Raw genomic sequence first — 13,053 nt, forward strand, 5'->3', positions numbered from 1 at the left:
CATTATGACCCATCAAAACCGCTTATTCTCATGTGTGATGCCGCCCCATATGGTATTGGGACAGTGTTGTCCCATTGATAGGACGATGGGACAGAGCGCCCGGTAGTCTATGCATTGAGAACCCAGCCTGCACAGAGCGCTGAATAAAGAACAAAGAACAAAGGTAAGTGGAGCACAGGAACAGGCCCTTTGGCCCTCCGAGCCTGTGCCGACCATGATGCCCTAACTAAAAACAAACTTTCTGCCCTTACTCGGTCCGTACCCCTCTATTTCCTCCATATTCATGTCCCATCCAGATGCTTCTTAAATGTTGCTAATGTGCTTGCTTCCACCACATCCTCTGGCAGCGCGTTCCAGGCACTCACCACTCTCTGCGTGGAAAACTTACTCCCTTAAACATCTCCCTTAAACATTCCCCCTCTCACCTTGAACCTGTGACCCTTTTTGATTGACACTTGGAAAAAGCCTCTGACTATCCACCCTGCCTATATCTCTCATAATTTTGTAGACCTCTATCAGTTCTCTCCACTCTCTCCAAAGCTTCCACGTCCTTCTGATAATGCGGTGACCAGAACTGCAAGCAATACTCCAAATGCGGCCTAACCAAGGTTTTATATACCTGCAACATGCTGCTGCTATGCACAAATTGAAAAGGAAGGTTTTTTTTTGATTTTTGCAATCAAAAAGTTTCATCAATACGTCTACAGAAGTAATTTTTCGATAATCACAAACTACAAGCCCTTGTTGGGCCTTTCAAGGAGGATAAATGATATTGCCAATAGCTTCTGCCGGGATCCAGCGATAGGCATTGCTGTTGGCAGCATATGAGTATACTTTTGAGTACTGTCCACGCGCACAGATTGCTCATGTGGATGCCCTCAGCTTACTCCCGCTGCCTGCACTCAGTAACCAGTCGCAGACGAAGTTGGCAATAACTTTCATGGACACGTTACCCGTTATTCCTCACAAATCCGGACCTGGACTCATAAGGACTCCACATTGGCAAATCTGCACCACGTTGGCCCTGAGGAAACTCCCAGAAGAGTTGCTAGTTTTCGCAACAAAACAGCAGGAGCTCAGCATAGAGGTCGGCATCCTCTTGTGGGGAGCCCATGTGTTCATCACAAGGCCAGGCCAGTAAACCATTCTGCAGAATTTACACAGTGGACATTAGGAGCTATGTGTGGTGGCCAGGGCTCGATGACACAGCAGTGTGTGGCTTGCTAAGAGCATTGAATTTCCCGCCGTCAGCCTCCCTTCACCCTTGGGAGTGTCCGGTGTGCCCTTTGGTGCCTTTGCACACTAACCTCTCCGGCTCATCCTGGGATCAATGTTTCTGCTACTCATTGACGCCCACTCAAAGTGGATGGATGTATACTGAAAAGCTTCCAACACTTCCCGAGTCACCATAGAGAACCTATGCCAATCTTTCACCATAGAGAACCTATGCCAATCTTTCACCATAGAGAACCTATGCCAATCTTTCACCATAGAGAACCTATGCCAATCTTTCACCAAAGAGAACCTATGCCAATCTTTCAGCACCCACGGTATTCCAGATATCCTTGTCACTAATAACGGTACGCACTTCACAAGTGAAGAGTTTCAGGGGTTTATGCGAACTAATGGGGTGAAGCATATTCAAACTACCCCATATCAACCTTCTTCGAAAGTTCTGGCTGAGCGGGCAGTGCAAAGCTTTAGGCGGGGCATTAAAAAACAAACTACAAGATCAGTTGAAACAAAACTTCTTAATTCAATTATTGAACCACGCTACAGTTTACAACTACAGTTACGCTGGCAGAGCTATAGATGGGCCAATGCCTCCAGACCTGATTGAGTTTGACATTTCCCAACGTTGGTGGGAAGGGGGAAATGAAGCAAGACCTCAAGAAGCGGCATCATGATCACTGGAAGCAGGTCAGAGGATTCAAACCAGGGAACGCAGTCTACGTATGAAATTTTGGGGACGCCGCCTGGTGGATTCCGGGGACCATAGTGGAGAAAACTGGGCTAATTTCCTATGTGGGCAAGACCAGAGAATGGACCATACGTCAACATGTAGACCACCTCAAGGGCAGGGGGCCAATTCCAGAGATAACCCCACCAGATGAATCGGACCCTCCCTGCCAACTATCTGATAGCCAAGGAGCACAACTCTCCGGGAACACGTGCCCATGTCAGCAGAGGAGACTCAGCATAAGATATGGATACAAAATCCTCAATACTTCCAGAGGACCTCCAACAGGACCCCTCCAATGTTCGGCTCAAAAACAATGCTCTCCAGCATGTTACACACCTCTTGGTCGAGCCCCACAGCTGTCAGAAACACAACCACGTGCAAAGCGATGAAGGGGGCTCCTCTACATCTAACAGCAGAAGTTCGTGGGGGAGGATGTAATAACCCCCATGAGACCCATGTGGACGACCCAATTGATCTTCTCGTGGGACCCGTGGAATATGAGCTCCCCACCCCCGCTTATTGACGGAGGCTCAACAGCTGGGGCTCCTGGAAATTACCTCATAAAAGCGGGTGGATGGGTAGTATTTACTCATGACCACATCAAAAGCAATTCAGTGCTTTCTGCTGAGAAAGAGGGGAAGTAAAAGTACTTAACTCCTAGATGTTTATAAACATTGTGGTTAGTTTCACAGCAATCTAATTGAGATCCATTCAAGCATGAAGGGAATTGAAATTAAACAATGCAGACATCCAGCTGCCTGAAAGCTGTCAATTACAGGCCACAGATCTACAGGTCTATCCCTCGCTACTGCCAATCAGTTCTTTCCGGAGCTGTCTTCATAGCCTCTGCTAACGTTAGCTTTTGTTGTTCTACCTACAAGGGCAGTAACCTGCGTCAACAAGTTAGTTATTGAGCCAAGACCCAAGGCCGCCGCATTCCATCCTTGAACACGGTAGGTCTTAGGTTCAGGCTCTTTAGGTGTCTGTCCTTTTCTCTTAAACATTGCTCCCAAAACCTGCCGACTGCACCAAATATGTTATGGATTACTCCAAGGGTTGTTTATGATTCGGACACAATGTAATAAAGAAAACAACGACAGAAGTTCCTCTACTCTACTTAATTAGCAAAGAATAATACAAATAATATGATATGAAAAGAAGATAAAACAAGAAGACAACACAAGAATCTCACACCAATCTGCTCGTCGGGAACCCCAGGGTCGGCGGTGGCTGTGAGATTCGGCTCCTGGCAACCGTCGCGACTCAGGTCTGAGGTAAAGTCTAACGAACGAGCAAAAATTCCTGATATTTATAGAGTGAAGTAAATAAGTCTAATAGATAAGATAAGCAGTTGGGAAAGTCAGCAAGATACATGAAAATGCTTGAGTCTCGACATCTGGTGCCTCATGTTCCAGTAAACATCCTGGCCCTAGAAGTATCCTCACAGTGAGCAGAATTAACCCATCCCTTATAATAAAGCCTTGCAGATCAAAGGATCTGAGGAGGTTCAAAGCCTTGTGATGTAGCTTTGGCTTTCTATTAAGTTACAGCTGTTGCTTTTGAGACATATGTCTGAAGCAGCCGGAGTAAAGCACAGGTGACTGCTTTTTCACTTTTCTGCCTGAACTGCTCTTTAGCCTCCAGGCAGGGGTGACTGACGGCGGGTGGAAGGGGGGGGGGGGGTCTGGAGGTGATGGGGAAGGGGCTTCTGCTTTGTGGGGGTTCCCTTGTATGGGGGTTCTATGCTGTAAGTGGTTCCCTGTTGTAGGGGTTCTCTGGTAAGGGGGTTCCCTGATAAGGGGGTTTCCCTATTATGGAGGAGTCTCTGGTGTGGTTCCTCTGATGGATATCTCAGATGGGAGTCTCTGATGGGAGTTTCTGGTGGGGGGGGGGTCTGATGGGGGTCTCTTTTTGGCTCGCTGATGGAGGAATCTGGTGGGGGTCTCTGGTGGGAGGATCTGATGGAGGTTTCTGATGAGGGTCTCTGGTGGGGGGTATGGTGCGGGTCTGGGGGGGTGGGGTGGGCAGGATTTGCATTGTGGGTGGAGGGGTCTCTCCAATGGACTTTGGTGGAACTTAACTTAAATACTTGCCCATTTGGCCCACTGCATCAGGGCAATGCTGGCAAAATACTTATACCAATCCACGCCCGAACGAGCCAGAGAATCGCGGAGCGTGGAAAATCCAGCGTCCAGCCCATTAATAGGATGCAATAGGTCACTTTGACCCATTTGTATTCTCCCCCTGGTGCGGGGTGCATCTCTCGATGCTGCCACCAATGGGGAAGCGGAACATTAGAAATGTGCGCTGATCCCGTTTTTTTCCCCTGACGCTGAATTCTCCGCCAAATCAGGAACTCCACTACTGGCAGCAGATGGTGGAGAATCTGGCCCTAAATCTGAAGTCAATCATCTTGCTCAGATCAAACAAACAACGCAGCGAGATACAGGAAGTAGCAATGAAAGAATAAGTTGAAACCGCCAAGGACATGCCAGTTGCTTTAAGAAAGTATTAGGCATGTAAAGGTAAAGTAATTGCCCAAGATGGCATTGTGTACAAAAAGACTAGGACCATTATCCCTGCAGAGATGAGGAAACATTGCTGAAGTGCATCCATGCAAGCTGTGAAGAAATTGAGTCAAGTTTGAGGAATCCAAGAGAAGTGCTCTACTGGCCAACATGAGCAATGAGATTAAGGGCCACATCAGCAGTGCAATGCTTGTAATGAACAGCAAGCTAGGCATGCCAAAGAGCTCTTCATTACTCAAGACATCCTAGACCTAGACAGACCGTGGCTGAAGCTTGGAGCAGACCTCTTCCCTCTCACTGGAGCTGATTATCTTATTACAGTTATTACTATTCAAACTACTGGCAGTTAGTCCAGCTGACTCCAATGTCTACCAGCGAGATCATAGAACACCTGAAAACATACTTAGTCATCATGGAATTGCTTACTGTGATGAGCAAAGGTGGTCTTCAATTCATGAGAAGAAAATCCAGACACCATGAATGATTGAGAAATTCAGCATTGAAGGAAACATTTGTAAAAATGGAAATAAGAATACTGGTCCGAACTGGTCTTGTATACCTTAAAATGGAACACAAGTAAAAACTGGGAAATATGAATACTGGTCCAAACTGCTTTTCCTACTATACTCAGTTAAATGGAAAGGCTGATGCAGCAGTGAAAATTTCCAATGGGTTTATCAAAAAATTGAATAGATCCAGTGCAGGACAATGATAGAATGGAGAAACATACCAAATGAAAGTTTGTGTTAAAATCCCAGCGGAGATCATGGGATAGGAACCATCGTGTTTCCTGTGCCCTCTGGGGAATATGATCTTCCCAGGTAATGGGGTGGGGCTTCTCCTTAACAGGAATAGCCCCTCCAATATAAAACCCCCGACTAGGTGCAGTTTGGGGAAGGAGACCCTCTGGGGAGTGGTGGCATTTGACTGTAACTAGTAATCAATCTCTTTGTGCTTTCCTAAACTACTGTTTATGCATGGCTGCTTACCTCGGATCTAACAGCTTGGAAAGTAGTCCAATCCAGCAACAAATTTTACGATGCAGCCAGACTACTCTTTCAACGGCTATGCAAAGCTACTGAGGCCAGAAGTAGTAATAGGAATAAGTGGCAAGATCAATGTGAAATGACAGAAAGCCAAATTTCACTTTGATAAAACTGCCAAATTGAAGCCAGAGTTGAAAGTTGGAGAGTTGGTCGAAGTGCAGACATTCAATGCCCTCAGTAAACGTCAGCCCAAGTGACAACTTGAGACCTGTGTAGCAAAGTTGTTGCCTCAATCATACAAAGTGAAAACGAAAAACCATCTATGGTTGCAATCACAGACAGCTACATGCAATTGGAGAAACTGCACCCTGAAAACAGACAGCTAATGAGGCAGATGTAATTGTGTCAGCTGAGCAACAGTAGCACAGTGGTTAACACTGTTGCTTCACAGCTCCAAGGTCCCAGGTTCGATTCCCGGCTTGGATCACTGTCTGTGCGGAATCTGCATGTTCTCCCCGTGTCTGCGTGGTTTTCCTCCGGGTGCTCCAGTTGCCACCCACAGTCCAAAGTTGTGCAGGTTAGCTGGATTGGCCATGCTAAATTGCCCTTAGTGTCCAAAAAAAATGGTTAGGTGGGGTTACTGGGTTATGGGATAGGGTGGAGGTATGGACTTAAGTACGGTGCTCTTTCCAAGGGCCGGTACACACTCGATGGGCCGAATGACTTCCTGCTGCACTGTAAATTATATAGAAATCAATTCTACAGCTGAACAACTACTAGTCCCAGAGTTCAACCCTTCCCCAACAAATGCAACAAATCAGCAGCAACATTCACTTGGCAAACTATGTTCCCCAGAGAAGCAATGTCACCTCAGGAACCAGCAGATACCAGATGATCAGACACCCACAACTCACATGCCTACCATAAAAAGATTGGAATGCTTTAAAGATTATTTGTGCAATATGTGTGGAAGATTAGACAAAATTGGAACACACTGGAAAGAACAAACAACTTTTTGTTCATTGTGATAATTTTCTTTATGGAATGTTGAATGTGGAGCAACCAACATTTTTCTATATAAAGGGATATTTAAATAAACACCTTCATTCATTATGGCTTGCCATATTCATGTGACTTCTGAAGCATTGAATGACAAATAAAGGGTTTTGAGAAGTAGCCATTTTACCCACCTCATGGAACAGGTGAGTCAGAAAGGCGCGGGGAACCTGTAGGTCATCATTTCCTTGTAGGGAGTTGTTGAGTTGTGGAGTTTTAACTCAATTCCAATCAGTTGGTCGTCCATTTGGGTAGGAATCCATTCCTTGGAATAAAAAAAGAAAGTGTTGGAAAACCTGTGCAGGTCTGGTAGCATCTGTGGAGAGAGAAACAGAGTTGACGTTTTGAGTCCAATCTGACTCCTCTTCATAACTGAAGAGAGGCTGGTTGGTGGAGCCTCTCAGATAATGATGGGCAACTAGGCTAGTGAGTGGGTCGAAAAGTGGCCCTCCTTCATCTCAGTGAGCGGCAAGATTGAAATCAGACCTGTTCACTAACCATGACCCCATGAATAAGATTAAATACGTTTAGCAGACGCCAGATATTTCATAACGAGTTATAGAAAATTGTTAATAATTTATAAATCAATAGTGCTATCATCAACTTGAGGTGGTAAAGGGCAGCACAGTGGCGCAGTGGGTTAGCCCTGCAGCCTCATGACGCCGAGGTCCCAGGTTCGTTCCCGGCTCTGGGTCACTGTCCGTGTGGAATTTGCACATTCTCTCCGTGTTTGCGTGGGTTTTGCCCCCACAACCCAAAGATGTGCAGGATAGGTGGATTGGCCATGCTAAATTGCCCCTTAATTGGAGAAAAATTATTGGGTACTCAAAATTTATATTAAAAAAAACTTGAGGTGGTAAAAACAAAATAAATGTTTACACTTTGGACTCAGAGAGAGCGCACAGCTCTCACAGTCAATGTTGTGTGCAATCAGCATGCATCTAAACAAAATAAATGTTTACACTTTGGACTCAGAGAGAGCACACAGCTCTTACAGTCAATGTTGTGTGCAATCAGCATGCACCTCATGTCACTTGCCCTTTCTTTACATGTGTATCACTTCAGTCATACCATTAGGAAAAATTGTGGACAGAAATCAGCAGAATGTGGCAACCCTCCACGAGGGCAACAGTGAACAAAATGTCTTGTGGGCCACACTCAGAACCCAGATGGGCCTTGTGGCCCCGGGCCGCAGGTTGCCACCATTGCTCTAGGACCAAGTAGATCCGTTCTGCCAGAATGTAATGCAAAATGTTTCTGCTGCAGCCATTTAGTGCTGACAATTAATGTCATAGAGCACACTGACATTGTTTGATATATGGTTCAGGCTCAACCTGGGATGCCCAAGAAGATGTAGAGTCTCATTCCAGTTCGTAACAAATTGCTTCTAGATATTTAAACATTTTTTTTGATAGTGTCTTTGTGCCAATCTTGCCATCAACGTTCCCATTGGTGTCAGAAGCCAATCATTTTAAGGATGCAAAGTCATTTCAATACTTGGAAATGTAAATTGATAGATTTATTTCAGAAGATAACATTTTGAGACACACTATGTGATACATTTATCACACGATAAATGAAGATAACTTTGTACCTATGGCTCCCAAAGTTCTCCATCACTGGAACTTTCCTTGCCTCATGTATGGGTCTGATGTAGACTAGTTGATTGTGATGATTAGTCAACATTATCAGGATGATTGCAGAATATTTTGATTGATTATATTTTTTTTTCATGTGGCAGTTCCAATATTCCTATGAAAGCATAATGAATGGGGCCATTGGTTCTATATTTCTTGAGTGAAGAATGTTCGTACCTTTCGACACCTGCCCTGCCATTCACTCAATAAATCCTCAAGGACCAATGCAACAATTTCCAAATACAGCTTGTTCTCTTCTTCTATTTGGTCTTTAATTTTCTTTGTTATTATCCATTCTGTTTCTTTTCTCTCCCTCGTACACTCTCTCTTTCAAACTTGAACTCATTTAACACGTTTCTTCTCTATTGCTCACACTGTTCAAATCTCTATCCATTTTTTTTATTGGTTATGGAGATGGATAACAGGAACAATGCTCAAGAGACCCCAGACGTGACATTGAAATCACTGTGACATTATCACACTAACATTCCAGCAATTTGTGACACAAGTATAGTGTGATGTCATGGTTGAGCTGCAAAGTTAATTATCATTACTTGCCACCAAATCTGTCTTTGCAGCAACTTCTGGCCTAATATCTCTATTGGTAATCGCACAGTGTGGCTGCTTTAAAATTAATTGGGCAAGATTCTCTGCAAATGCTGCCGTGAGACAGGCCGTGACCCACGGCAGCCTTCACGCCCACTTCCGGGGCCGATTCTCCCCCCCGGGCTGGGGCTAGGAGCGCAGCCCCGTGCGTCACGGCGGCGCGGCCTTGACGACGGTCGTCAAGGCTGCACGTCAAGCGTCACGCCAGCTGACGCGGCCGTGCCAATCGGGCCCCCAGATGCCCCAAACGGGCATCTGGCGCCCGTTTCACGACGGCAGCGAGCAGGTGTGTTTGCTGCCGTGTTGAAACGGGTGTGAAGGCCCGGCCGCTCGGCCCATCGGCCTCGGAGAATCGCTGCTCGCCGTATAAAACGGTGAGCAGCGATTCGTGGCATGGGTCGGGCGTGGGGGGGGGGGGGGGGGGGGAGAATAGCGGGAGGGCATGAAAAATGTCGGGAGGCCCTCCCGCTATTCTCCCACCTGGCGTGGGGGGCGGAGAATCCCATTCAAATTGTAAAGATTAAGATAGCTCAAAAAGGACATTTACACTGAGTGTCTTTAAACAGAGATAGATACGTTCTTGATTAATAAGGGGATCAGGGGTTATGGGGAGAAGGCAGGAGAATGGGGATGCAAAAATATCAGCTACGATTGAATGGCGGAGCAGACTCGATGGGCTCGATGGGCCGAGTGGCCTAATTCTGCTCCTATGTCTTATGGTCTTATGGACCTCTGAATCAGCCAAAAGTGAGACATTCTCTCGAGTGATATAAAAAAAAGCTTTTTATTGAGTATGTTTGAGAAATTCTTATGTGCTTCCTTTACAGACCTGGAAATGGGTTTTGGGCCCTATTGTTCTGTACATTTGTGAAAGATTGATTCGGTTTTGCAGATCTCTACAAAAAGTTGTGATTACAAAGGTAAAAACTGCTTAGTATTCCTCCTGATTTGTGGTTAACCACTTTTTAAACATTGACTCAACAGTCAGACTAAGAAGTGATAAACCTCATCGCAACTGATGATGACATATGGGGTGTCAGGTAGTTCCATGACTGATGTGTGAGACTTCTGCTGGATTCTCTAATCCCCCAATATGCTGGAGCAAAAAAAGTTACAAAAAAAGTCATTGATATTGACACATTTGGTTAATTGGCTTTCGCTTTATCCTGATGAATAAACCAGAGCTATAGTATAGTTAGCACAATAAATAAAATAGTTTTATATCGATGATATAGACGGTAAGGCATACTCCATAGTGAAAGTCACTATCAAGACTGAAGAGTAGAAATGAAGATGTAGTAAATCATTGTCTAGTGATTCGCTGATACTAAGCTTGGGTTTTAAAGATTTATTATCAATGAACTAATACCAGGGATGGGCAGGTTTTCTTTGAGGAAAGGTTGGACAGGCTAGACTTATATCCACTGGAGTTTAGAAGAGAAAGAGGCGATTGATTGAAACATATAAGATCCTGAGGGGTCTTTAATAGGGTAGATGTGGAGAGTGTGTTTCCTCTTGTGTGAGAATCTAGTGCTAGGGGCCACTGTTTAAAAATAAGGGGTCATCTCTCAGTGGATCATGAGTCTTTGGAACTCTTCCTCAAAAGGCGATGGAAGCGGAGTCCTTGAAGGCAGAGGTAGATAGATTCTTGATGAGCAAGGAATGGAAGGTGATCAGGATAAGCAGGAATGTGGAGTTGAAGCTGAAATCAGATCAGCCATGATCTTATTGAATGGCGGAATAGGTTGAAAAAACCGAGTGGCCTATTCCTGCTCTTAATTCATTTGTTCAGATGTTCCTATGTTATAAATTTATAGCCACATGTAATGTGAACATGTATTGTCACACTTATCCTAAACTGAGATTCAGCAGTAACATCGCTAAAAGTTGATGATCCCTTTGACTTTGCTTTAAATATAAGAAATATACACAATATCTTTCATGATGATTAATGTTAAGGACATAACTTCTCTTACTCATTTTTTGATGGGCAGGTGATAGTACATCCCTCCAGGGTTCTTGAGCTTCAGATGAAAAAGCATGGCTTTAAAATGAAACCCGGTCAGTATATCTTGCTGCATTGTCCTTCAATATCTCGCTTTGAATGGCATCCATTCACATTAACCTCTGCCTCTGAAGAAGATCACTTTAGTATCCACATGAGAGCACTAGGAGACTGGACAAGTGCTCTGTTTGAGGCCTGTGGAGCTAATTTAAGAGGATTTCGGGAAGCCTGGAAGATGCCAAGGTTTACTATTTGAGATTTCTGTAAACATAGTTTAATGAAATTAATTGGTAAATAATGAAAGCACAAGTACTTTAGTTGTTTCTCTTAAGTTAGCATATTTTGGATATATAGCAAATACAATATTTAAATATGCAAATGTGAGAGGTGAACAAAAACTTACCCTAACTAACAGAACTCCTTTTTCTCCTTCTGCATTGCAGAAGGTAGCCTGGCTGATTCACAATGCTTCCAAATTTCCAGTGATGCATTTTAATTTTAATCACTAGAAAATTAGCTGTGTCATGAATTAAATGGCTTATTTCTGTGACCAATACTCCAATTTGTGGACCAGTCCATGTTTCTTGTTAAGCCCTGAACATTAAACCATATAAAACACGCCTCAGCTTCCCTGCTGTAGCACCACAGCTTGTCATGAAGTGTCTGATTTCAATACTGATCTGTGCTGAGGAGTGTAAGACTTCTTAGAGGCTTGTAAGACTTCTTACTGATCTGTGCTGAGTTGGCTACTCTCAGCTGTGACAACAGTTGTGATTGCAATTGGTCTCAATGTCCCTGGACAAGAGAGAATTCCTCCTCCAAACTGCTTTGTGGTAATCTTTACTGACAAATGCATGTGACTTGATGTTAGGTGTGTGAAGATTTAGGTTGAACTGTGATGCTCTCCTTGGAGAAATTGCTTGCTGTCACTCTGGACTGGATTCTCCACACCCCGATGCCGAAATTGCGGCCGACGCCAGGGCGGAGAATACATTTCCCCGCATGGAATTGGGACTGGTGCCAGTTCTCCAATTCACTGGTTCACTGCTAACCCCCTGCAGGGCTAGGAATATGTGGCCTTTTCACACCAGCTTTTTCTGGCGTGAAAGTCCACAGTTTTTACAATGGCGTGAGAACATAGTCCCAAAAACAGAGAATCCAGCACTCTTTGTCTAAATTATAACATGAAGGTAGAAGTTTTGAGCAAAAGTGGAACCATGTCAATGCTGCCTGGAAGAAAAAGCTAAACATCCTTCCCTGCAAACATGTCTTCTGTACATTAACACTCGAGGCACACAATAATATTTCAATATAGTTAGGCTAAAGGAAAGACTGAGATTCAGAATTATTCTGTGTTTGTTTTATACATTAATGGCATGTGGGCTTCATTGGCTGGGCCATTGCCCATCCCTAATTGGCCTTGAGAAGGTGGTGGTGAGCTGCCTTCTCTAACCGCTGCTGTCCATGTGGTGCAAGTACACCGACAGTGCTGTTAGCAAGGGAATTCCAGGATTTTGACCCAGCGGCAGTGAAGGAACAGTGATATAGTTCCAAGATAGGATGGTGAGTGGCTTGGAGGAGAACCTCCAGGCAGCAGTATTCCCATGTGTCTGCTGCCATTGTCCTTCTTGATGGTGGACGTTGTGGGTTTGGAAGATGCTGTATAAGAAGAATTGGTGTGTTCCTACAGTGGATTTTGTAGATGGTACACACTGCTGGTACCGTGCGCTTGTGGTGGAGGGAGTGAACATATGTGGATGAGGTGTCAGTCAAGCAGACTGCTTTAACTTGGATAGCCTCAAGCTTTTTGAGTGTTGTTGCACTCATCCAGGCAAATGACTTGTGCCTTGTCAATGGTGGACATGCATTGGGGAGTCAGAGGTTGTGTTACTTACCACAGGATTCTTAGCCTTTGACCTGTTCTTGTAGCTACAGTTTTTATATGACTAATCCAATTCAGTTTGTGGTCAATTATAACACCTGGGATGTTGATAGTGGGGGATTCAGCAATGGTAATGCCACTGAATGTCCAGGGAGGATGGTTAGATTCTCTCTTGGTGGAGATGGCCATTGTGTCATGTTATTGTTATTTGCCACTTGTCAACCCAAGCCTGGATATTGTCCAGGTTTTGCTACACTTGGACATGGAGTGCTTCAGCATCTGAGGCTTTGAAAATGGTGCTGAACACTGTCCCCACTTCTGATGTTAAGATGGAAGGAAGGTCATCGATGAAGCAGCTGAAGATACTTGGGCCTAGGATATTACCCTGAG

The 13,053-nt window shown here is 44.6% G+C and overlaps 1 protein-coding gene across 1 annotated transcript in view; it reads left to right on the forward strand.

Moving 5' to 3' along the window:
* Window positions 1–13,053, forward strand: part of LOC119963802 (NADPH oxidase 3-like) — a 121,766-nt gene that overhangs the window by 81,325 nt on the left and 27,388 nt on the right. The window contains exons 9-10 of the mRNA XM_038793140.1: window positions 9,604–9,696; window positions 10,771–11,024. Of these exons, the coding sequence (XP_038649068.1) occupies window positions 9,604–9,696; window positions 10,771–11,024 (347 nt within the window). The remainder of the gene's footprint in view (window positions 1–9,603; window positions 9,697–10,770; window positions 11,025–13,053) is intronic.

Source organism: Scyliorhinus canicula, chromosome 1 (assembly GCF_902713615.1).
Source record: "Scyliorhinus canicula chromosome 1, sScyCan1.1, whole genome shotgun sequence".
NCBI classification, from domain to species: domain Eukaryota; kingdom Metazoa; phylum Chordata; class Chondrichthyes; order Carcharhiniformes; family Scyliorhinidae; genus Scyliorhinus; species Scyliorhinus canicula.